General features: G+C 43.7%; 1 protein-coding gene across 1 annotated transcript in view; it reads right to left on the bottom strand.

The window, feature by feature from the left end:
- BMP6 (bone morphogenetic protein 6) overlaps positions 1–24,846 on the bottom strand; it is a 148,508-nt gene extending 123,662 nt beyond the window's left edge. The window contains exon 1 of the mRNA XM_019745410.2: positions 23,340–24,846. Coding sequence (XP_019600969.2) covers positions 23,340–23,970 — 631 coding nt within the window. The 5' untranslated portion in view covers positions 23,971–24,846. The remainder of the gene's footprint in view (positions 1–23,339) is intronic.
- Positions 24,847–25,068: the final 222 nt, after the last annotated feature.

The following is a 25,068-nucleotide window of genomic DNA, read 5'->3' on the forward strand; positions in this document are numbered from 1 at the left end:
TCAGATTTATGGAATGACTTTAGATAGACTTTCCTAATTAAGTAATCAAGCAGGAGAGGTGGAGAGTAAAGGCCACTATATACGCTGGGCAACCAGCCTGGAATTAAAAGTTTGAGTAATTCATATTCAGGACCTAGATTATATAGCTCTAGAACAGAAGCCAGAAAACTACAGCCCACTAGCCAGCCCCCTAGTTTTGTAAATGATGTTTAATTTAAATACAGCTACTCCCATTTGTTGAAGGACTGCTTCTGCACAAGTGCAGCAGACTGAGTAGTTGTGACAAAGACCGTGCCTGCAAAGCCAAAAACATTTACTCTCTGGCCCTTTAAGAAAACGTTTTCCAACCCGTGCTCTAGAACAGGAAAGGACCAAGAAGTTTTAAGGGGGTAGAAAATTATTTTACTGAGCAGAACGGTATCAACCGTCACAGTACAAAATCTAAGTGAAGTATCTTTGTGAAGTAGTGAGTTTCCTGTAACTAGGAGGGTCTAAGCAACTTTTAGGTGTCTACCACCTTAGAACTGTGGGGTAGGGGATGTATGTATCACTCAAAGAGTTGGTTTCTTAAATCACTTCTGAGATTCCGCATCATTTTATGCTATCAATTGCACAGAGGTCCACATTAGATTTCTTGAAATATAGTCTCATTTGACTCACAAAGAAAAATATCTTACCTTACAGCTAAGAAAATCTAAAAAACAAAAAAAGCACATGCACCTTGAAAAGGAGAGCTCTGGGTATCTTCAGGTGGCCAGTTTGTCTGTAATTGGCCCACAGAAGTGACTCTGCTGGACAGAAGCCATGTCTAATTCTGCGACCATTACAGCTCTTAACATGCTGTGATTGTTCCGCAGAGATCTGTATGTATAATTTAATGACATCTCTGTGTAATCTAGATTGCCAGATCTTTCTGCAATCTTACTCTTAGGCAGAGAATGCATGTGTTGACGCAATTATATACTTTGAAGTATCTGCTGCACCATTGGGTTCTTGTACAGTACCAACAGTAACAACAGTAAGTATTGTTTTCTAGAGACCAAGGAAGGTGGGCTAATGGAGAAATAAGGTAAGACTTAAAACGTCAAAGATTCATCATTGTTTTTTTCATTTCTTAGCTAAATTGCTTTAATAATATCGCAAATTAAGAGGGGTTTTTTTTGTTGTTGTTGTTGTTTTTTAAGTTTCCAACTAAAGTGTTTGACGTATCTACTACATTTTAGTTAGGGAGCCTCATGAGATTGATCTGGGCTCCATTCCTCTGCCAGAGGAACACACTTTGCAATTCTCAGGCCAATTCTTTCTTTGACCAATTTGGCAGTGTGACTGGCTGGGCTTGCAGGTAGGAGAGCGAGCACTCTCAGTAAAACGTTCATTTTTATGGTGTTGGCTTTCACCTACATATCAGCGGGAGGCAATACCACTTGGTCCAGTCTGCCATTCAGCTACATCAAAGGCGCTGAGCTTAATGTGGCTGAGTACAGAGGAATCCAACAACATTCAGAGCTTTGGGTTCTAGCCAAGGACAAGTAGGTTAAGAATTTTCGCTCTAGCTCTAGATTAAGAGTGACTTAAGCAGCATCCTGAGATGGATCCATCCACCATCATAGCTAACACAGTTCAAGTAGACACTCAAGGTGACGAGATTTAGAGCTCAGACATCACAGAACTAGGGCAGAAGTGTAGCTGAGTAAGGAGGTTACCTGACATTTAACCTCAAAGTGTTTGAAACCATGGAAACCAGGCTTAAAAAGAAATAAATAGTAGCCAAGTTATTAAAAAAAAAAATCCTAGCATTTATTAAGTCTCTCTTTCAAATACAGAATGTTCACTTTGTTTTTAAAGAATAGAGAATTTAAAATTCAAAGAAGTTTTGATTTTTTTTTTTAATTTCAAATTCCAAAACCAGCTGGAAAAATCTCAAGCTACACCTAGTAGAGGTCCCTATATTTATATAGGTCATTTAATTAAGCATCAAAAAGACAGGTAGGCTATAAGCAAGCCATCCAATAAAAATAATGAGTTATTGTAAAAGTCACTGTGGGAAATCTCAGGCTAAATCACTGCATTGTACAACTTCAGAAACTCAAAAGAAGAAAACATCTGCTCAACTTTCAGTTTCAGAATCCCTCTGCTTCCTCGTCCAGCCCTTATCATTCCCTAGTTGATATACCCCAAATATATTTCTATCACAGTGCCTGCGACACTCCAAAAGTCCTGTGTATATACACTCCAGCCTCATCCTTCTAAAAATCTGCTGCTAAAAGAATATGATCTATATATTTTGGTATCCTTGGCACTTGGCAAAGCAGTTGGCACAAAATAGGCAGTCCAATGATTAAATGGATGGAAATACAAATGGAACTGACAGTAGGAAAAGCACCCTCAACGTACATGGTATCCATCCTTTAGCCTTCCTGTCTGGCACCCATTTTTGCGATTATCATAATTTGTGCCTTTGCTTCCACTAGTTCTATTACCTAGAATGTACAACCCATTGCCTCTTTAAATCCTAGCCACCCTTTAACGCAGGGCTTCTCAAAGTCTGGTCCATGGACCACTTGATTAAAAACCATTTAGGATGCTTCTTACAATGTAGATTCTTTGGTCCCATACCAGACATATTGAATGAAAACCTCTGGAAAGGAAGCCAGGCATTATGAATTTTAAACAAGCTCCTCAAATGATTCTGATGCCCGTTATCCACAGACCACACTCTAAGTTTAATGTCAAGTCAAACTTGCCTTGAGAGTTAATAAACCAGGAAATGTCACATCGTCCCATCTACACTGGGAATTGTGTATGACATATAACTACTTGGCAAAAGATTCCAGCCCTACATGCATGGTGACATAATATAGGGTATAGGCCATCTCTTTAGAAAAGAGTCGCAAAGGCATGGCCATCGAGGAGGGGGTGGTACCTACTGGCTCCCATAACAAGAGGCAACGGTTTCCTTGACAATTTATTGTTGATCTTGAGTGGTAATATATTTCTCCCCTGCCCCATTCTGAAATAGATCTGAGACAATTTAAAGAAATAACAGTGCTACAGAATAAACAGTAAGCAGATGTGGAATTAGGAATGAAAGGAAAACAGGGCCAGAAAATAACGAGGTTAATATAAAAAAACAAATACCATACAATAAATAGAAAGAATTCTGAGTTTCCTAGTGACAAATGAAAATGGAAACCTGATTGTTTACAATATTTTCAATATTCATAACATAAAACAAAAGTTGGTTAGAAAAAAGTCCTGAGTCTCTCTGATACTGGAAATTTGAGTTAAGCAGTTTCATGTTCTGACAAGCATTATCAATAACATGGAATACCGATGCCCACACCTCCCCATTGGAGGTTGCTTTGTAGAGGAAACACATAGTAAACAATGAATATCTACAAGAAAGTTCTAAGCACTTATCCTGGAGGACAGAAAACCAGTGGCATTGATGTGAGAGCTCAAAATGGCAGTACTGAAAAATGTTTCTATTTTACTAGGATACCTGGTTTGGCTAAATGATATAGGAACTTCCAAAAATTTTTTGACAGGTTTATCCCCTACTGATTCCAGGAATAGAACGTCATCATAACACAACAGTACACTTGCAATCCTAGAAACTAGGCCATCACAGGATGCATGAAAATTATAGGACTATGGAAATTATGGGACTATGGAATTCCAAAATTATAAGCCTATGGAATTGGAATGCTTCTCAGTACGATGATTATTTGGACATTGACAATGAACCTTGGATCGTTCAGCTTGAGAAGGCTTAATAATGACAAACGTCTCTACCCAGTCAAAGCTGGCCGTAGACACTGAACTTATTCACAGGGTATTATTTGTGGTTCCCACAACTGGTGTGGCCCCCAAACATCCTACTTTATCCTTAAGTTGACATAGTGCTTCAGCTTTATAAAAGTCTCTCATAAACATTATCTCCTCAAGTTCCAGAGCGTATGCAATATATAAGTGTGTTCCAAAATAACTTAATAAATAGGCACTGCATGAGTTTTTCAGTTTTCTTTTTTGATGGTTTCCTATCCCCAGCATAAGATGACACATTAAATAGTACGACAGGCAAAGAACATGGAGGGTTTTTAAAATGGCTCCTTACTGCAAACAAGTCCAACAATAGTTTGTAACTACTGAGGACTTAAGATGTACCAGGTACCGTGCTAAGCTCGTTACATGTGGTGCCTCAACCCTCACAACCACGCTAACTAAATGCAACTCATATTTCCTATTTTTACAGGTGACAGAACTGGGGCACAGAGAGGACACATGACCTAACACCACACAAGTAAGGGGTAAAGCCCCTCTTCAAACCCAGGCCATCTGCCTCCAGCACCTGTGGCTCTAACCCTGCCAGAATGCCACTATTCAGATCGCTCTAATTCAGAGGAGTCCAAGGGAGCAAGAGTAGTATCAAAGCCCTGTACAAATAACATTATATTCATTTTTTACTGCTGCCTTAACAAATTATCACTCATTTAGCGGCTTAGAACGGCACAAATTTGTTATCTCACAGTTCTGTAGGTCAGAAGTCCACCAGGGGTCTCACTGGGCTCAAATCAAGGTGTGGAAAGAACTGCTTTCCTTTCTGGAGGCTCTGGGGACAATCTGTTTCTCTGCTCATTGGCGTTGTTGGCAGAATTCAGTTCCTTGCGGTTGTGGAACCGGTGTCCCTATTTCCTTGCTGGCTGTCGGCTGAGGTCTGTTCCCAGTTTCTAGAGCCCACTGTCGTCGTTGGCTTGAGGCTCCTTCCTTCATCTTCAAAGACAGCAACAGCCGGTTAAGTCCCTGCCACCCTTTGGCTCTCTCTGCCTCTTCTTCCATTGAATGAATCTCTCCGGCTCTTCTGCCTTCCTCTTCTGTTTCTAAGGACGCATGTGAATAATCATCCAGATTCATCTCCCTATTTTAAGGCCAGCCATCTAGCAACCTTAATTCCCTTTTGCCATGTAAGGTAACATACTCACAGGGTTGCAGGGGGCAAATACTGTGGGAGCCAGAATCCCGCCTTCTGCAGATGCCGACACTGAATGTCTACATGTGTAAACCATCTCTCTCTCATACACATGGTTGTCCTGGTTTATGTGGCCCAAGGTAATGACGTTTTTTGACCCGCACATTGTAAACAAAACTTTCTTAGGAGTGGGTCCTTATATAATAGTTGGGGAGGTAGAAAGGAGAACAGTATGCCAACAGCTTGAATCGGCACTGGCTAATTCCAGCCCCAGGAGATGACACCTCTCTCTCACACTACCTGTTACAGGTGTGGGTTGGCCAAGCGGAATCTCAATCTGGTCATTTCAGTTGGGTTGAGTCGCCTGTGAATGAGGCTTAGGTCACTTGCCGCAGGCTCCTCCTGAGCCAATTAATTTCAGAGACAAGAACGTTCTCTGCACCTTGACCACAAGTGTAAGCACACAAATGGCTGTTTTTAATCGTAAGGAGAAATGAGGGAGAGAGTTCCAGGAAGGCCAGGTTGAGTCTATTTAAATGTCTATTTAAATCACAACCTTTCAGATTTTAGTTACTGGAAGTAGCACTTTTTCCACAAGTTAAAATCTCTTAGGTGCTATTCATGAATTTGTCACCTAATTTCCCCTCTTTATTAAACATTCTAAACTTAATTGGAGGAAAGGAAAAATGCAAAATACTTTTAAAATTTCAAAGAGACCCTCAAATGCTCAGATACAGATTAAATGGGGGTTTTACCTAGATAACAGCAAAAATGTCCTAGCTGGTCTCCCCACGTCCAGCCTCTGTTCCTGGCCTCCTCTGCACTGCTACCAAAATGTCTTCCTAGCACACGTCAGTCATTCCATAGTCTTAATGAAAAGTTGTGAATAGTTCCTCCCAGCCTATAAAATAAAGTCCAAATTCCTTAGAATCGGTTCAGTATCCTTCCCAATCTGGTCTTAGCCTGTCTTCCCAACCTCCTCCCTGCCTGAGTCCCATACCACCCCCCAGGACCCACTCACCCATGCACCTAGCACTCCTGACCTCTCCCTATGCCTCAAACCCCACCACTGTTTACCTCCTGCGTCCCTCAGTCAGGACGGCCTGTGCCTTCCAGTCCAACAGCAGACATCCAGCTCTCCTGTCTACACTCAGCCTGAATGCCGTGGCCCTCATAAATTCATCACATCCTCCGTGGTGCTCCCATAATATCCTGTTTTGACCTCTATCATAAACAATACCATACACCGTTCAGGGTCAAGGTCAGGTGTCCATGCATCTGTCTTCTCTGGAGTCAGTAACTACATCTCTCCCCTCCCTACTGTAGTCAGCACTAAGCCTGGTGCCTTAAAAAAGGCTCCATAAACACTGGACAACCACATGAAATCCGCCATTTCTAACTGGAAGACACTCCTGAGTTTAAGGAACCTTTTTTTCAGGGTGCATTACCCAGTGTCTAGGATTTCATTTGGTGAAAGGCACGCTGCCACCTTATCTTCTAGAATGTAAAATGATGTGACAATAGAACTTACATACTTTTATCTTCATATGCTACATGTAATCCTTTTATAAACAGATCTTTTTTGCATGCTGTGGAAGGTATACAGATATTCACTGTAAAAAAATATTTTCATCTTTCTTTATGTTGAAAATTTTCACAATAAACATTGGCAAAAATTAAAAGATGAACTGCACCTTGGAATTTGCTTCCTCAGAAAGGTGTGGACGTCAATCACAATATTTGCAGGAATCAACATGGAGGCAGCCAAGAATTCATTGTGGAATTGTAAACAAAAAGCACTTAGGTAAGAGTTTGGTAAAACATGTTTGCTGCCCAGTAGGAAAAAGCATGTACCGTAGTTGACCTTAGGGACTCATGGAAATAAATTCCTCATTCCAGTGAAATGTTCTGGTGACATATTTTATTTTTGTAGTGTTAATAGGGCTATCCCAGTTGTCTCTGTGGTTTTAGTGATGCAAGGTGGCACTTCAGATGTTTCAATTCTGAGCTCAGCTTCCTATGAGCCAGGCCCCAAGCACCAGAAGGACCACGAAAATATAATTCCCAATGAGATAGACGGAGAGAGATCAAGGGCATGTGAATGAGCAAGCATTTTTACTGCCCTGAAAACAAAGGATGACCCATTTGCTTCAGAAAAGAGTGTCATCCAACACTGAGAGGGGAGTAGAAGGGCTGTGGTTAGATGCCATCCTACAGACACAAGATAAATTGTGATTCTAACAAGATCCAGATAAATGGAAACAAAATAATACCAAGGAAGGGATAGATATTACAATAGCCAAGACACCTTAACCTTATGAGTCCTGAATAATGCAACAGTATACACTATTAGTTGTTCATAAATGTAGCCAAAAAATAAAAATAAAAGAGTAAATTACCCAAGACGTGGAAATAACCTAATTGTTTACCATTGATGGATGAATGGATAAAGAAAATGTGGTGTGTGTGTGCGTGTACATACACACATAATGGAATATTATTATTATTCAGTCTTAACAAAGAAAGAAATCCTGCCATTAACGACAACATGGATGAAACTGATGGGCGTTATGCTAAATGAGATAAGCCAGACACAGAAAGACAAATACTGTATGATGTCACTTATACGTAGAAACTAAAGTAGTCAAATTCGAAAAAGCAACAAGTAGAGTGGTGGTTGCAAGGGCTGGGGAGTGGGGAAGGGAGAAATGGGAAAATGTTGGTCAAAAGGTACAAGGTTTCAGTCTGCAAGATGAATGAGTTCTGGAGATCTAATACACAGCAAGGTAAATATAATTAACAATACTGTATTGTATACTTGAAATTTGCTAACAGGGTAGATCTTCAGTGTCCTCAACACAGAAAAGAAAGGAAAAAGAAAAAGAAAGGAAGGAAGGAAGGAAGGAAGGAAGGAAGGAAGGAAGGAAGGAAGGAAGAAAATAACTATGTGAGGTGATAGATATGGTAATTAGCTTGAATGTGGATATTTCACAATACATCAAATCGTAATGATGTACATATTACATATATACAATTTCTATTTGTCAATTACACCTGAATAAAGCTGAAAGAAATAACAATAAATTACTTATTTGGGATTTGGGTCATAAAGGGAGTGTATACTGTAATATACCTTCATCTGTATCTACATATATTCAAAAAGTATAAAATACAAAAAATTATCACTTGATGGGATTTACAAATACGAGTCTCAAATTATTTTCATATTTCCCTTGGCTACAGCCTTGAAATTCATGAAATAAAATGTGAGAGAGAACTAGATTTGCTACTTCTGTGGCCTGTATCAACTCCATCTCTCTCCCTTCCCTGCATGCTAAGGCTTATATCCTGGAAATGAAAGTGTTTATGTCTTGCATACTCTGGTAGAGAGCAAAATTTAAGCGGGATAAGGGGCTGAGAAAAGCTCTCTGTTCCAGGACCTACCTGTCTCATTATACATAATTTAAGTACTGAAGAGTTGTTTAATTTTAAACAACTTTTTATAACAGTCTATAAAAAGAGAAACATCACATCTTGTATGTGCTTACTCTCAGTTGACATTTTTTCCAACCTATTTGGACACACTTGTGCCTACTTAAGGAGTCTCTCTGGATTGGCTGTTCAGAGTTTAATTCTGCCTGATTCATTTCACCAATGGTCTGGAAATACAGTGAGGCAATAATGCACGTCTGTTCCGGGCAACTAACCAAGAGACCACCCCCTCCCTGGCCAGACCGCTCTGCTCCTGGGTAGGGGTATCTCAACCCTGCCCATGGCTTTGATCTGTTTTCGGTTTTTAAATGCTCCCTGTTGCCTAGTGGGGAACTAAGTGACTTTGCTTCAATAGACATTATGTCACCCCCTCAGCCCTTATATAAACAGAATGTCTAACACCTTCACCATGTAAGCCAAGCCAGCCGGCCTGAAGCAGAAGCTGACAAGATAAGTATTTTGCGACGATACCTGTAGGAGGAATCGTACCTCCTCGCATGCGAGCTTGCTAGGCATGACCAGGACATTTAAATTTAGACTCAATGGCACTTCTTTCTGACTCCTAGTAATATTTCTTAAAGTCGTGACATCAGGTAGAGGGAAAATAATATGTCTTCTTCCCGAGGCCTTTTTTCCTAAACCATCTAGAGAGTCACAGAACATGAACCCTGAAAGAAGAAGGCAACATCTTTTTATAACTACTGCTGCGAATGGAAATTAGTAAGCATTTCTCCTATCTGCACAGTTTCACAGCTTATAATTCTCTCACTGAAATGTTTAATGTTATTAGTGATGAAAGAAAGAAAGACAGCACACACCAACTTTATTTTCTTATTTTAGAGAAACTGAGCATCAGCTAAGTAGCACACCATGCTATGCACTTGGTGGGGAGAGGAAGCATCAAGATAAATAAAGCATTATATGATAAAGAATCAAGACAAGTTGGTGTTGATGTGCCCAATTCCACACAGGTGTTGGGTGGCAGAGCCAACTGAGTGGACTCAAGGCTCCCAACTCTTTCCTCTAAGCCACACCGAGCTTGTCTGCTAACACACATCTGAAATTAGAATGCCACTCTGTGGGGTTCAGCACTAGGGAAAGTCACAAATTTCAGAAAGTCTTCCTTAATAAGACGGCACTTGAGCTGGGGTTTAAAGAACAGATAGAACTGAGAATATGGAACCCCCTCCTCCTGTGTTTGCCCTCTCTTTTACTAACCCACGTATTCTAAGTGTGTCCTGTGCCAGAATCAGATGTTGAGTGCAGTGCTTCCAAACTGGCTTGAACCACTTATGCAAGAACCACTTTGGTGTGTTTTTTTTCAATTTTAATTTCTGTGGACCTATACTTTTGTAAAATTCACTAAAAATGAATTACTAGAAAAGTGAAATGGGAAAAACCCAAAACACACATGAAATCAACACTCAATTTTAATTATTCGAATCCATTAATGTAAAATGGTCAGTGAAACTGCTGTCAAAGTGTGTAGGTAGTCTCCATTTCCGTACTTACCTCCCTGCAGGCCAGTCACAAAGAGTTTGTGGGATCAACACAGACCTGGCCTATTTACTCACATGCAGCTTATTGGACCCTCCCCGACTCAGGGGATCTGGTGTGAGGATCTACGTTTTAACAAACTCACGTGGAGATGAGAGTGGTGACTAACGTCTGGGAACCAGCTACGTCGTTACTCAGGCTCAGCCTCTGCCCTCACTCCCTACATCCAATCAATTTCCAGACTTACTGTTTCTGCTTCTAAACTGTCTCACTCCCATCTGCCAATCTTTTCTCTCCACTCTCTCCCTAAGTTCCCTAGATGGGGGCTTTAAGATCTTGGGCTTGACTTCTCTGCTGGTCTCCTCCAATGCCAGTCTATCCTTGCATCATCCCCAGCTCAGTTTTCCTGTAGCACAGATGTGATCTGTTATCCCTCCCGTCACCTTCATTGGATCCTTATGGTCTACTGAATACAGCCATCTGACTTCTACTCCCTTTCAATTGCAGCTCCTCCACTCATCTCTGCATACATATCTTTCAGCCAACTAACTCTGCTGCATGATTGCCTTCTTCTGGCTTTTCCCCACGATTTCTCCCATTTACATGGTGCCATTGCCCACTTCCATATTCTCAGTTCTATTTTTGGGTTTCTCGTTTGGGGTTTTTCTCATTTCACTTTTCTAGTAATTCATTTTTAGTGAATTTTACAAAAGTATAGGTCCACAGAAATTAAAATTAAAAAAACAACAACACCAAAGTGGTTCTTGCATAAGTGGTTCAAGCCAGTTTGGAAGCACTGCACTCAACATATGATTCTGGCGCAGGACACACTTAGAATACATGGGTTAGTAAAAGAGAGGGCAAACACAGAAGGAGTGGTTCAGAATGGAGACCTCTCTGTAGCTGACATGTGGCCTTTTGAATACACCAGCTGCTGGGTTCCCCATCACCGTGGTTCTCTCTCCCACCAGGCCACTCAGCCTCCACAGTGGTTCACCTGGAAGCCTGGCACCTGCCCGTCATCATGCCCTTTGGCCGCATACTATCTCCTCACTCCTGAGGCTGGAAGTGCTCCCTCCACCCCAAACCACAGCTATCTCAGCCCCACAGGTAGGTCTAGTGCCACATGGCAACCCTTCCAAACCTTTTGCTTCCTTCAGGAAATGTCCCAAAACACAGCAGCGGTCTGTGGGATAGAAAAAGAACTAAAAGTAAACAAGCAGCGTTACAGAAGCCAAGGAGAGAATTTCTGAGAAGGACTGTACAGCATGGGAAAAGGTGTCAACGTGATAAAGGCTCGCAGAAAGAAGGCTGAAGACTCCAGACTGAGTCATGCGTTGCCTCTCATAGAAGAATTTCAGCAGTGTGATGGGGACGGAAATCAGACTGCAAGGGGAGAGGAGAAAGTGGGTGGGAAGGAAAGAGCAGCTTCCCTGAATGCGGGGGCAGGGGGTAAATAATTTCATAAAACTGTTGTATTACGTGATTGGGTGTTATTCAGAATCTTAACGCTATGCTAAATAATAATTTTCTCCAAATCCTCCCCTATCTTACTATCTACTAATGGTTAATGTAAATTTACAACTATAAAAATCTCAGCTTTTGCCTTGCTGATAACAGAACACATGACATCAGTCATTCTTTAAGGCAAAGGGCCATACAGACAGATATACAATACTTATGTTTTCTTGCAAAAAAAAATGCAATTTCTATTTAAGCTTACAGAACATTTGGAGAAGGATAAGCATAGCAGGTAAAGTGGAGGGTAAGTTGGAGTCTACTTTCATAAATTTCTTGAGTTTGTGTCCTACCTAAATTGCCAGAATTTAAAACAGAAACACGGGAAGCATCTCTGATTTTTCCAGGAGGATCAAATCTTTTAAACTGGAGTATTTAGAAGCAAGATGCCAATAGGATCTTTAACAACCCCAAAGTGCTCTAGATGCTTGATCTCAAAATTAGAAAAGATATCTGCCCATTTTTATTATTTCTTAAAATAAATATGGAAGTAAGATATAGGACACAGGCCAGTCACAACTGCTAAGAGCCGGCTTGAACCCACAGTTCTCTGATCCAAGAAAACCATTCACAAACATCTTCAGCATATTCTTAAGGCTGGTCAAAGCCTATAAAAGCACGAAGAACAATGGCATCAGTGAAAGATGGGAATTCTCACTGCAGCTCCTGTGTGTTAGGACTGATTATTTCATTCCCTGACTTAGGCAACTGTTTAAAAGAATAGGTCTGGATATGTTCACTAACTTGACTGTGGTGATGGTTTCACAGGTACACATATCTATCAATGTTTATCTTATTGCACACTTTAAATAAGCAGCTTATTGTATGTCAATTATACCTCAAAAAAAAAAAAAGCTGTTGAAAAAAATAATCACTCAGACATACACAACAGGGAACGCTCCTAGAATTGATTTCTGAGTACCATCCAGTCTGGGGTTTCCCTACTTTATTCCAGGGAATTAAGAGGCCGTAACAATCGGGGTCCCACCAGAGAAACAGAACCCCTGCAAGTGTTCACAGCGGAGGGAATTCAATGCGGGGAGCTAGCTGGTGGCAGCGCAGAGGGAGAGCTAAGCAGCCAAGCCGGTCACAGTGAGACAACACACGGACTAGCAATTCCAGCCCCAGGAAGGAGGGGAGAACCTGGGGCCAGAAGATGGAAGAAGGCGGCCCTTCCAGAGAGAGCTGGGGCCTGCATTTCTAGCTGCTAGGGTCCTGCCCCTACCCTACACAGAAGACCAGGGGAAGGGTCGGGAGTGGATCTGGGGGCAGAGAGGTCCGGGTCTGACACAGGGTGTTTCAGAAAAAAGGGGTTACTGGGCAAAAGGAAGTTCAAAAAACTACATAATAGACTTGACACCACTGGGCTTGTCAGGGCTTTCATGTGCTAATAGACTTGTAAATCTCAAACAGAGGAATATGACATAAAGTGCTTCTATGATGTTCTTTTACAGAACATATTGGAAAATTACTGTTTCACGAAACACTATTTGGAAAATGGTCACTTAGCCCAATACTCACATTTTACAGACAAGAAGAGACATTTGGTTAAGTGGTTTGAACAAGATATTATAAAAAGGGATAATACTAAGACTAGAGGGTAGATTCAAGCTTCCTGAATCTTAGTCAAGGGCTCTTTCCTCAACTCTGTATGGAACAGGCCTTAGCACTTCCTAGCACCAGCTACGTACCCACGGTAGTGAATGGGCAATGAGTCATTTTGAGGGAAGAAACGACTGGGGTCCATGGAAATGAATCCAGCCCACTCTGCTAGGTTAAGGGTAACTGAAGTCACTAACACTGCGGGAAAAGAACAGACATAATTGACATAAATGCAATGGAGTTGCCAAATTCATTAAAGGGAAGGGAAAAAAAGAGAAGAAAGGAGGGAAAAGCAAGACAGAAAGACGGAAACTAACTTCCACTGGAGACTACACATGCATGCGTGTGTAACAATAGGGTCAAACAACCTCAGTTAAGGAGATGAAATAGCCAAGGTGCCAGATTTGTGGGACTCATTCCCAAAGCTGGTGTTAAAGGATTTTGCTCTAAATAGACCCCCATAAAAATGCAAAGGCCTGTGCCATGGCCCCCTGGGAGAAACACAACACTCCAAATATCTTCAGCTGAAGGCACCTGTGTCCTCTTCAGTATTATTCACCAGAAGTCTTAGCACTACCCTTTGGCATCATTTAATTTCTGGCTCAGGTAAACATCTGTCCTAGCAGAGAGGTAGCTAAACCACAGCACATACTAAGTCAGATGTGATGGAACAAAGCTGAATTTCTCAAGCCCACTGACACTGCCATGGCCCCAAGCTCTTCCCTCTTTTTGAGAGGTTTCATCTCTGGGAGCAGGGGTGGGAAGAGCGAGGATAAGAAGTGGGTGATTTAACTAGAATTCAGTAAGAAAATGGAGAGTTGACGTGAGGAGAACTGGGGAGAATTCATGAAATGTCTCACCTGTACAATATGTGTAAAGAAGTGCTCACAAGTTCCCAAAACATCTCAAATGAATTGCTATTTGTTCAACAGCACTCTTTAGAGTTACGAGGTCTGACAATTAAGTTCGCGAACTCATCCTAGAAAAAGTGCTACATCCCTCATTGCTGAATATCACTACAGTCATCTTTGAAGCACTCCCCTTGGGAAGCTATGCACCAATGCCAGTGCCTAGTTCACCCTTCAAAGCAATTTTGGAACTCTTTTTCTGGAAAGGCCATCAGAGCTGTCATCGTATTACCTTTGATGTCCTGAATGTCATCAAAATGTCATCCTTTCAATATTTCCTTTATCTTCCGGTAAAGAAAGAACTCATTGGGGATCAGATCAGGTGAGTAGGGAGGGTGTTCCAATACAGTTATTTGTTTACTGGCTAAAAACTCCCTCACAGACAGTGCCTTGTGAGTTGGTGCATTGTCGTGATGCAAGAGCCGTGAATTGTTGGCGAAAAGTTCAGGTCATCTAACTTTTTCATGCAGCCTTTTCAGCATTTCCAAACAGTAAACTTGGTTAACTGTTTGTCCAGTTGGTACAAATTCATAATGAATAATCCCTCTGATATCAAAAAATGTTAGCAATATTGTTGTAACAAGTTTTTGAACTTAATTATCAGATCTCGTATGTTGCTAATTTATATTACAGTATTTTCTCATTTATTTACCATTAATCTGTGTAGCCTTTTCTCAGAGAAAACAGTTCAAAGTAAATGAGCTTAATCTACATATCACTTACAAAGACCATTGGATTTATGGAGTCTCTATTAATTTAGTTTTAATCTCCTCTAAACAGTCTCTCCTAATAAAACCTTTGAAAGTCCCCTGATCCTGCCTCTAGGGCCCGTAAAAGATATTTTTATAAGTTTCTCAATCCAAAGTCACACTAAGTTTTAATATACATTTTCATAAAGTAAGGAAAACTATTTAAGCCCTCCCTTAACAACCCCCCAAATTTCAATAATTTACAAGCACAGAATTCCTATAATTCTTGTTCATTCTTCAGGCTTCTTTCTTTTACTCCCCCAAATCCTGCGGAGCATGGATCAAACAGGGCACAAGGCAGGAAGAAATTTAATAGCTCATATCTCTGCCTGAGGGATTGTCTAGGTACTATGGTGACAGACACCTCACTGAAAGTATGTGGAAGAAAAAAGATTTTTAAACTCCTAGACAAGAGGGACAGAGGGAGAGAGAGGGAGAGACAGAGAAACAGAGAGAGAAAAATTTCTAACGGACTTGGTGTCAACACACAGGTAGAAACTAAGGCCCACATAGTCAATCAAAATTACTTATTTATGCACCAATGTGGTAAAACACCAGAAACAAAATGTTACTCGACAAAGGCATTTTATTTCTAGTCTCCCAAATTGTATATTTTGATTTTTAAGATTTTTAGTGATTTGGTTTTCTGGTGAAATATACAGCTTTTCCACAGAGGATTTTTAGGACAGTGAAACTACTCTGTATACTGTAATGATGGGTACATGTCATTATACATTTGTCCAAACCTATAGAATGTCCCACACCAAGAGCGAATGTAACGTAAACTATGGATTTGGGGTGATAACAATGTATTAAAGTAGGTTCATCAATAGTAACAAATGTACCAGTCAGCTCAAGGATGTTGAAATCTCTGTACCTTCCATTCAATTTTGCTGTAGACCTAAAACTTCTCTAAAAAAATAAAGTCTGTTACCAAAAAAAATGTCCAGTTTCTCTGTTGTTAACTTATTGTGATATGGATGTTCAAATCACATCTGGAAAAGAACAGTCAAGTGAACCTTTTAGTGCTTAATTTTTCAGTTTACAATGCTCTGTCTTTAGAATTTTTAAATGTAATTCACAGATTTAAAAGAGGGGAGAGAAAATAACTGCTCTCAGAGATCAAGCCGGGCCCATTAAAAACCCTCCCGGCCTGACCCGCACAGCACAGGAAGCCGCTCACACCAACCATGCGGTGAGTTGACACTCGGCTCTGCTGATACACGAACCAGAACTTTTTGCCAGCCCGTGTCATGTACAGGAAGCCAACAAGACTATAAACACAGGAACAACGATCAACAAACGCAGATGTTTAAGGTGGAAGTCACATTCTGGACAAGGTGAAAAGGGTAAGTGGCAGGAGAGTCCTAATTAGGAGCCCGGCTGATATCCAAGTTCAGGGTGGCGAGGCCCCAGCGGGGCTCCAGCGGGGGCGCTGTTTGCTGCCCGCTGTGAAGCTTCTACTCCACTCCTCCCCCCAGCAGCGCTCTCTGATGATGAGAAAACAATCCCAGCAGAAAATCAGCCCCGTGGAGCAAGGATGTTTCAAGCCTAGGACAATCCCAACCTGTGTAGCAGGATTCGTCATCAAGGGCGTATGTCCAGGAACCTGGAAGTCCGGAAGGCTCTCCCACTGAGAGCCAGAACCTCATTCTGCAAAAATGTTTGAAGGGGAGTCTTCGCCCCAGTCCTCTGGGACAGGGTTAAAGATAACAAGACCATAGGGACCTATCAAGGAATTACCTGATGTAATTTAGATATCATCTCTATTATGGACCCAATCTCTTTAATAATAGATGTGGGAAGGGCAGGAAGAGGATTGGTGCCTGCAGGCATCAGAGAAACAATGTGGCTCAGAGCAACGTGGTTTTCAACTCACTTTCGGAGCAGAAAACAATTCTTTGGGGTCAACAGTCCTTCCACATACTAAACAAGTGGATATTTATAGATGTGCATAGCTTTTTCTTTTCTAAAAGCAGAGTTCTAGGAGAGAATGCTGTCCACGAGGAGAAAACAAAGAATTCCAGATTTGGGCAAACCCACCCCTGGCCCGAGGCTGTGCTCTTGCATGCTTTTATAACTTCCCCTTAATTGTCCACTCAGGCCTGACCCGCAACCCTAGAGCCCTATTGCCTGTGCTTTAGGATCTCTGTGGTTCTGTTGGTGGTCCCTCAACCTTAAGATGCAACAACAGCGAAGGGGAAATGATCCTGGATAAATCTAACACATTTAACTGCAAACATGAGACTAGATGATATGCAAGAATCTTCAAAGCTCTAAATTCTATGATCTATGGATAATACAAATTTTACCAATAATCCCAAACTTTCTATTGATGATAGAGAACACCCTATATAAAAATGGGTTGCCTGTGCTGGGCATGTTTCCCCAGAAAAACAATGTTATGAAAGGTAGCTGTGAGCGTAGCCAGCTCCAGAGTCTACTTTATCCATATAGGAGCTGAAATACTATATATTTACAGTGGGGGAAAAAGGTGGAGAACAATATTTTCAATACATTAGTAACTGAACCAAATAATCCAACCAACTTCAGTGAACTACAATATAATTTATGTCTAATGCTTGTGCTGGAAGATTAGCAGGTATAATTCTGAGGTTCTGAGAATTTCTGGCATTATCAGAAACTTCGGAGGTTGATGGCCCTGGTTCTTTTCTAACTCTAACTTTCATTAAACCAAGAATAGTTTTCCTGTTCCTTGATACAATTGTCATCACTTCCATATATTGAGAATGGGGGCATTTTCTGGCTCACAAGTTTCCAGAGGGCGAAAGTAGAGAGATGGGAGCCAGGGTGTTGAAGAGGGGAGGGGATTATGAGAGGAGAAATGTGTTTGAATAAAAGCAACTTCGCTGTCATGATGAAAACAGAGAAAGAAGTACAACAGAAAGCACTAGATCTTTGTGGGGAACACAAAAGACGAAAGGACACTAGCTGTCCCCCATACCAGCCCCATGTTGCCCAGCTCGTGGCTGGGTTGAACAATGAATGGTCTCAGGGAGGGTGAGATAAACAGTTAATGTGTAATATCATGTTTCCCGGAAAATAAGACCGAGCCGGACAATTAGCTCTAATGCGTCTTTTGGAGCAAAAATTAATATAAGACCCGGTATTATATTACATATGATATGATATGATATGATATGATATGATATTATATTATATTATATATTATTATATTAGATCCGGTCTTACATTATAGTAATAAAAATAAAACTGGGTCTTACATTAATTTTTGCTCCAAAAGATGCATTAGAGCTGATGGTCCTGCTAGGTCTTATTTTCGGGGAAACACGGTAGCTGTTTATATGCATGGGAACTCTGCAAACTGTTTCTGTCTTAGGGAGTTTTTACATTGATTTCTACTCCTTTTACTCTGATACTTATGGAAGCTTCTAGTCAGAAACACAATTATCTGATTTAAAATATTGCCTACTTTCCTTCCCACTGCTGGAAGCAGCAAAGGTAAGATGACTAAAATGCAGACAAGAGGATGGGGTGGAGGGAACACAATAAGCAACAAAATAGAAAAATTAAAAGAAAACTGTAATGGCTTTATATTAAGAAAAAAATACACATTAAATACAGGATGGGAAGCAGAGAGTGGGATTGACTTGTGAAAAAGTTACAGAAAGCTGGTTAATTATCCAAGATATTTTACCCTCTTCAATTTCCTTTTCTAACTCAGCTCTTAAACAGATGAGGGGGAGGCAAAGATAACAGAGCTGTTATCTTTAAGAGTTTGCTGTGCTACCTTTGATATCCAGTATTCACCCACCTACCCACTCCCCCCATATTCAAGTAAAATATTAATTTGAAAGCCAATATTTAAAGTAGCTGTGAAGACACGGTGATGAAACATAATTATTTCATGCTGAAAAAAGTGCTGAACATTGAGGTTTTTTTTTTCACTTACTCAGTTTGTTATATCACTGGGAATCCTTCCTCCATGCTAATCAGAGGTAAGCGCTTAAGTAGAGGAACTAAGCATGATTCAGCATATTTAAAAAAGGATTTATACCCATTCTTAGAAGGACAACCAGAGGAAACACCATCTGAGGTCTAAACAATGATATCTGCTTGCCCTTTGATCTGAGTTTAAGAACACTTTGTACAACTTTTTGTTGAAATACCACTGAATTTCACATTTACTATTTTGAATCTCTTTAGGAGAAAATCTATTGCTTCTTTGAACCACTCTCCAAACTATTTTTGCTGTGAGTAGATTGCCAGCATGGATTTGTTTTCTGCTAACAAAAATCTACACAAGTACAGTCAGCTTAAATGAAAAATAGTATAAGTGATCCTGTGTTTACGAGAAAAAGTACAGTGTACCTGGTTGCAAATACAAGTAGAAAATAATTCCATTTTCCTTCTAATTTATGATTCCCGAGAGTAATTTTGTCATAAGATTGCCAGTATTTTTAGTACAAGTTTCTTATATCTTGTACTAATACATACTGATTCCCTTTTCTAAATATAATTTGGGTTTGTTTCATTTTTATTCTAGCACCTGGAGATCAACACATCATTAATTCAAAATATTTAAATGAAGTCTGAAATGCAGAGATTTAAAGAAACCTTTGAACTCGTCTCAAATGTGATGCATATTACAAATTAATAAGCGTATGGGTAACTGATACAAAAGAGGTTTGTTAACAAAGCATTATGATATACATCAAATACCACGATCCCTCCATGTCCTAAATATCCTCACTTCCTTACTTACAGGTATACCATTTCTCAAAGATCACCAGATCAGTGAAACATAAATTTTAAATGAGGGATATGTCTATAATTTCATTAATTCAATTTTTATTGAGCACCTTCTATGTGCTCAGAATTATGTTAGGGACTCAGGTTACAACAGTAGATCAGCCTGGTTGCCTTTTGAGGTTGAGATCCCAGAGGGGTGACAAATAAATGAGTAAGCACATTGACAAAGAAAAAAATATACTTGTGATAAGTGCAACTAAGGAAATAAACAGGGTGGTGTGATGGTAAAGAAGTGGGTGGGGGTGGGGGCAAGCGCTGATTTCCGTCCAGTGGTTAGAGAAGGCTTCTCTAAGAAGGTGAATTTTAAGCTAAGACCTGAAGGATATTTCGGGATACTTCTCCAAGGTCACCAAATTGGCAGGCTTGCTTATTAGGCTGCCAAGACATTTTTAGCATTAGAAAACAAATAGAAAATGGCATCTATGGCCCTGATTGAATGCAGGTTCATAAGTACAGCAACTTCCCTGGGGCATTCTGCACACCAGCCAGTTAGCACTTAGGAGGTAACACACCCCCAGCCTATTCACCCAGAGGGAGTTTAAAACAGTCAGCAAAAACAACAGTGAGCTGGTCCAATGACCAGCATTTGGGATATGCGAGAGAAATTTATCCTGTTGATTCATACTTCCTGATAGCCACTCTGGCTGACAAGGCTCAGGGTTTCTAAATGTATTTCGTGAGTAAATTATTCCCCAGTCCCAAGGAAAAATGATGTTTACAACTATGGAACACTTTCCCTTATACTTTGCTTATAACTTAATCTAACTCAGTGGATGTAAGAGTACTTTATAACACAATACTACAACATGTATCTTTCTGTAGGTTCTTTAATAGTTGAGTCATGTAATGCAACAGCTAACATGCCATTCACATGGATTAGGAAATCTGTGGAATTCTCCCAGCATTCTTATTTAGAGAATCCACATTGCTAAGCAATTACTTTCTTCAAATGAACTGTCCTGCTCAGAGCCATTTTAGCCTTATTATGAAATCCTCCTCTCCTACTGCTAAATGGATTAAGAGAATTATTTGACTGGCAGGTAGCATGGCTTTGTGACTTGATTCTACTTATCTGGAAAGGGTTTTCTCCTCCAAAGTACCCACGTGGAATCCAGGACTGGACCTACAGATTAATAGCTGTAACCTGTAGTCAGAAAGTCCAGTGGTTTGATAGGAGGGGCTTGAGGCACAGTTTCCTAATCAGGAATCTCTTTCAGTTCCTCCTCAGGCTGTCCCAGGCCTGACATTAAGACTAGTATTGTTGAATTCTCTTGAAATGGTTCAGTGGTGTTTGTTGGTTGATTGGTTGGTTTGTTGATCTTTAACAATCCTTTATGAAAAGAGAAAATATCCCTAGGGAGATACTATGTTAAACCATCACTTTAGCAGGATTAGTTGACAACCAGCTTCAAGCAGTGTGACTCAGAAGCAGTGTGTACCTGTAGACCAGGAAAGGTCAGAGAAGTAAGGACTGAGAATTTGGAGGTCATTAAACACAGCAAATGTCACCATACTTGACAAACTTGCCTCAAATCAACTCTGACCATTTCAAATACCATCTAAGGCAGGGGTTCTCCAACACTGGACTCACCTGGGGATCTTTAAAAATACCGATACCTGGCTTCCACCCTACACATTCAGATTTAATTACTACGGGTACCACCTGGACATCTGGATTTTTACAAGCCCCAGGTAATTCTAATGTGCACAATGTTGGGAGCCACGACAAAGAAGCATTGCTCTTAATCTCTTACCAGGATGATTTTTTGATTTTCTTCAAACATCAGGATGTCCTGTGCCAGTGCATCTTAACCTTTGGTGGTACATTAGAAAAACCTAAGGCACTTAAAAAAAAGGAGTGAGAGACCACCCTCAAAGATTCTGACTTAACTGCTCTGGGGAGAAGTCCCAGCGTCCCTTAGTCCTTTAAGTGTTCTGTCGTGATGCTAGTGGGCAGCCAAGGGGGAGAATCTTGGTCCAAGCCCCAGGAACTCTTTTCCCAGAGACTTTAATGTGATTCTCTGTGAAGGAGCCAGAGGTGAAACTACCCCTAAGGTGAAACTACCCCCAAGAGGTAATAAAACATTTCGCCACAGCTGTCAGGGAACTTGGGTGGGGGTGGTGAGGGAGAGGGCAAGAGGTGGAATTTCCTAAGCCAGAAGCAGCAGAGATGTCAGAATAAGGAATAGCGCTGGTCCTCTGCACCCTCCTCCCCAACTTTATTGACTGGCAGGAGAATTTCCTTAGAATGCTTCCTGGAAGTAGCTCAACGTTGGATTTGGTTCCAATAAATTGTGAAAATTCTTGTCCAATCAGAAACCCTGGCACTGCAAGTAGCAAGATTGGCAGGCCTTGAGCCTCCACTCCCTGTGAGATTCGGTTTCATGAATTTCCCAGGAGGATTTCTGCGCCACTTGGATGCCAATCGTTCTACTCCACATCCGCCCCCATTCGCCCCACTCCTCCTTTCTTCCCCCAAAACTCAGCGGAGTTAGGAATCCTCCCATAGATATACTTGTAAAGAACGCGCCAAAATATTTCACATGGGAGTCATTCAAGTAAATAGTGTCCTGAACGGACGGACGGAGGTCTTTGACGTGGCTTGGCGACATGCGTGCTACTTTGGCAAGTGTCTGCCAACCCACTTTAGGGCCTGGGCAGACCCACGCGTCCCACGGGTAAGTTAGTCTGCGGAGACGCACCCCACAACGCTGCTGCACCCACTCCGGGCGTGGCTACTTCACCCCCATTGCTCCCGGCCAAGAACAGGTCCCCAACATCCCTTTGTGTACGCTGAGTCAGTTTATGAATGAAGAGTAGAACTAATCCGCGGCACCACCACCACCACAACAAAAAAAGGCCTTCCTCACACTGTTCTCATTTACAGATGAGAAAACTCGGGGCGGGGTTGGGGGGGGGGAAGACTATGTGACTGCGTCGGGGTTTGCCACAGAACATTTGTGGCGGAGCCCGATTTAGCCCGCCCTTGAATTTCCATTCTGTTGCCTAGCAACAGGTTCAGACCAGCTCAGCGCCCAACCCCGGCCCCTAACCCGCACCCTTTCTCTGCCCATAAACCTTGGGCGGCACTGATCAGAAGTTCAGCCTTTGGGGAAACTAGCAAAAGGCATGTGAGCCCGAGTGCGGGACTGATTACTCCAGTTGGGTTCGGGTTCCAGCCCCAAACCCGCGCGAGCCCCGCCAGGCCGGGACTAGCGCGCCTTCCGCGGTCCTTTAGGCACCTTCCTCTGCAACCCTCCTCCCCCAGTTCCATGGATACCACTTAACACAGTCACGTCAAGTTTCCAAATTTCTCAGCTACTGTCGGATTCCCTAAAAGTCCCGGTGGGAAAACTGACATTCAGCGCGTTAAGGGTGCAAAAGAAAACAATTAGGAGGAGAAAGTGTGGTGGAGCCTTCTCCTTCCCAGCTGGCTACATACACTCAAGCCGGACTTTTCTGCCACAGTCGAGTTAACTCGGCCGGAGCGGGGCACTCTTGAGGAAAGCGCTGAACATGCGCCGGGCGCAAAGACGCGCCTGCCGGGCGCTGCATTTCGGACCCTGAGGTCTCTGCCGGTCCGCCGCCTCCGCTGCCGCAGCTCGCAGCCGGGCCCGCGGCACCGAATACCGCACGTGCTGCCCACGGCCGCGCAGGTGGCGGGAGCGCAGCCCGCCTATCCATGAGTCCCCGCCTTGCCAGCCAGGGCTCGCGCTCCAAGGGCTCCACCCTCTCACCCTGCACCGTACCTGGCCCGGGAAACTGGAATGGGGGTAATGTTCTGGTCGTTACGCTACCCCAAATTCTTACCCAGGTTCACAAAGCTCATGACCATGTCCGCGTCGTTGAGGAAGGCGCTGTCCTGAGCGCTGGTCAGTGGGGACGCTCCGCTGCTGCCAGATCCGGGGGCAAGGAGGCTCTTGCGGTTGAGGGGGTTCGCAGCTCCGGGGGGCGGCTGCCGAAACTGGGACGCGGTGGCCCCTCCACGGGGCCCGGACTGCCTCCTCTCCTCGTCCAACGCCGGGTCCACGTCGTCGTCGTTGGACAGGGCGTTGTACAGATCCAGCATGAAGAGGGGTGCGGACTTCAGCCGCCCGGGAGGAGGCTCACCGCGAGGTTGCTGGTGCGGGAGCGCAGGGGGCTGCGGCTGTTGGAGGCCGTGCAAGGGCCGGGGCCGGTGCGGGAGCCCCAGCACGGAGAGGATCTCCTTCTGCATCTCCCGCTTCTCGTGCGTCTTGAGCCGGCGGTAGAGGAAGCCGGAGGAGGAGGACGGCGGCGGCTGCTCCGCGTGGCCCGGGCTCCCGCCGTCCCCCAGTAGCGCCCCCCCGCCAGCGGCGGCGGCGGCCGGCAGGGGCGGACGCAGCGGCGGGGGCCCGCAGCAGCTACACAGCAGCCCCCACCACCAGCACAGCCACTGCGCCCTCCGCCCCAGCCCCGGCATCCCCGCCCGTCCGGGCTGGCCCCGTGGACCCCGCGAGGCGTGGAGCAGCGGAGCGAGGCCGGAGCGCGGCCGCTGTGGCCCTTGGCGTGAACAGCCCCCGCCACCTCTCGGGGGGCTCGCTTCCCCTTCCTGGACCTCAGTCCTTATCTCTCATGGTCCACTGGGGCGCCCCCAACTGCCCAGGCTGCAGGGGAGGAGAAGGGGCCGATCAGCCGGAAAACGACTTGGAGGAGAGGACAGAGAGCCCCACACTCCCGCGCAGATCTCTAGAAGCGCAAGGTCCAGGCCAGGTGCGCCGGAGTCTGGGCTGCGCTGCAGCTTGCGCCCTCGCTCCTGGTCAGGTCACCGCACGGTCGCTCTGCGGCCTTGCTGCTCACGCACGTGCGCTGCCCCGCGCCCTCCCAGGCGGCTGAGTGGGACCCGGGGCGGCTGGAGAGCCGGGCCGCTCACCAGCTGCGGGGGACGCCAGGCAGCATCCCTACGCACGCCTCTCCGAGGCTCGCACCGCCGCTGGGAAGTTTACCCCGCGGTAGGGTTCAGGCTGTGGCGACAAGAAGTCCCGAGATGCCAGTCTTCTCCGCGAAGCTTAATTCCCTTCGCTCACGAACTCCGCGCCCCTCGGCCCTCGGGCACCGTCGCTCCCCCTCAAAATCGCCGCGCGCTGCTCGACTCCCCAAGCGGAGGCGGCAAGGATCTTCCTTTACGTTCAGTGCTCTTTCGGCTACCCTGCCAACCCCGCTCGCAGAAGGGATGAGAAAGAAAGGGACCGGTGCGCGGAGCAGTGGCAGCGGCGTCGGCGCCAGAATTCGCAGTCTCCCGCCTCCCAGCGCTGCGCTACCCGCAGCAGCCAACGTGGGCTTTCTGGTGCGCCTCTCGCTCAGGTACCGCACTCCAGCCCCTGGGACTTCCCGCCCTCCCGGGTAACGGACAGGCCGGCAGCCAATGGAGAGGCCGGTCTCTCCTATATTTAAATAGGCCCGCCCCCTTCTTTCACCCTCCCTTTCCCTGGAGGCGTCGCCTGGGCGGCGCGTCGGTTTCAAGTACACAGAGAATTCTTGGAGGCACCCAAGTTGCTGCGAGGTAGCAAAGGCAAAGAAG

The sequence above is a fragment of the Rhinolophus sinicus genome, linkage group LG06 (assembly GCF_036562045.2).
Source record: "Rhinolophus sinicus isolate RSC01 linkage group LG06, ASM3656204v1, whole genome shotgun sequence".
Lineage (NCBI taxonomy): Eukaryota > Metazoa > Chordata > Mammalia > Chiroptera > Rhinolophidae > Rhinolophus > Rhinolophus sinicus.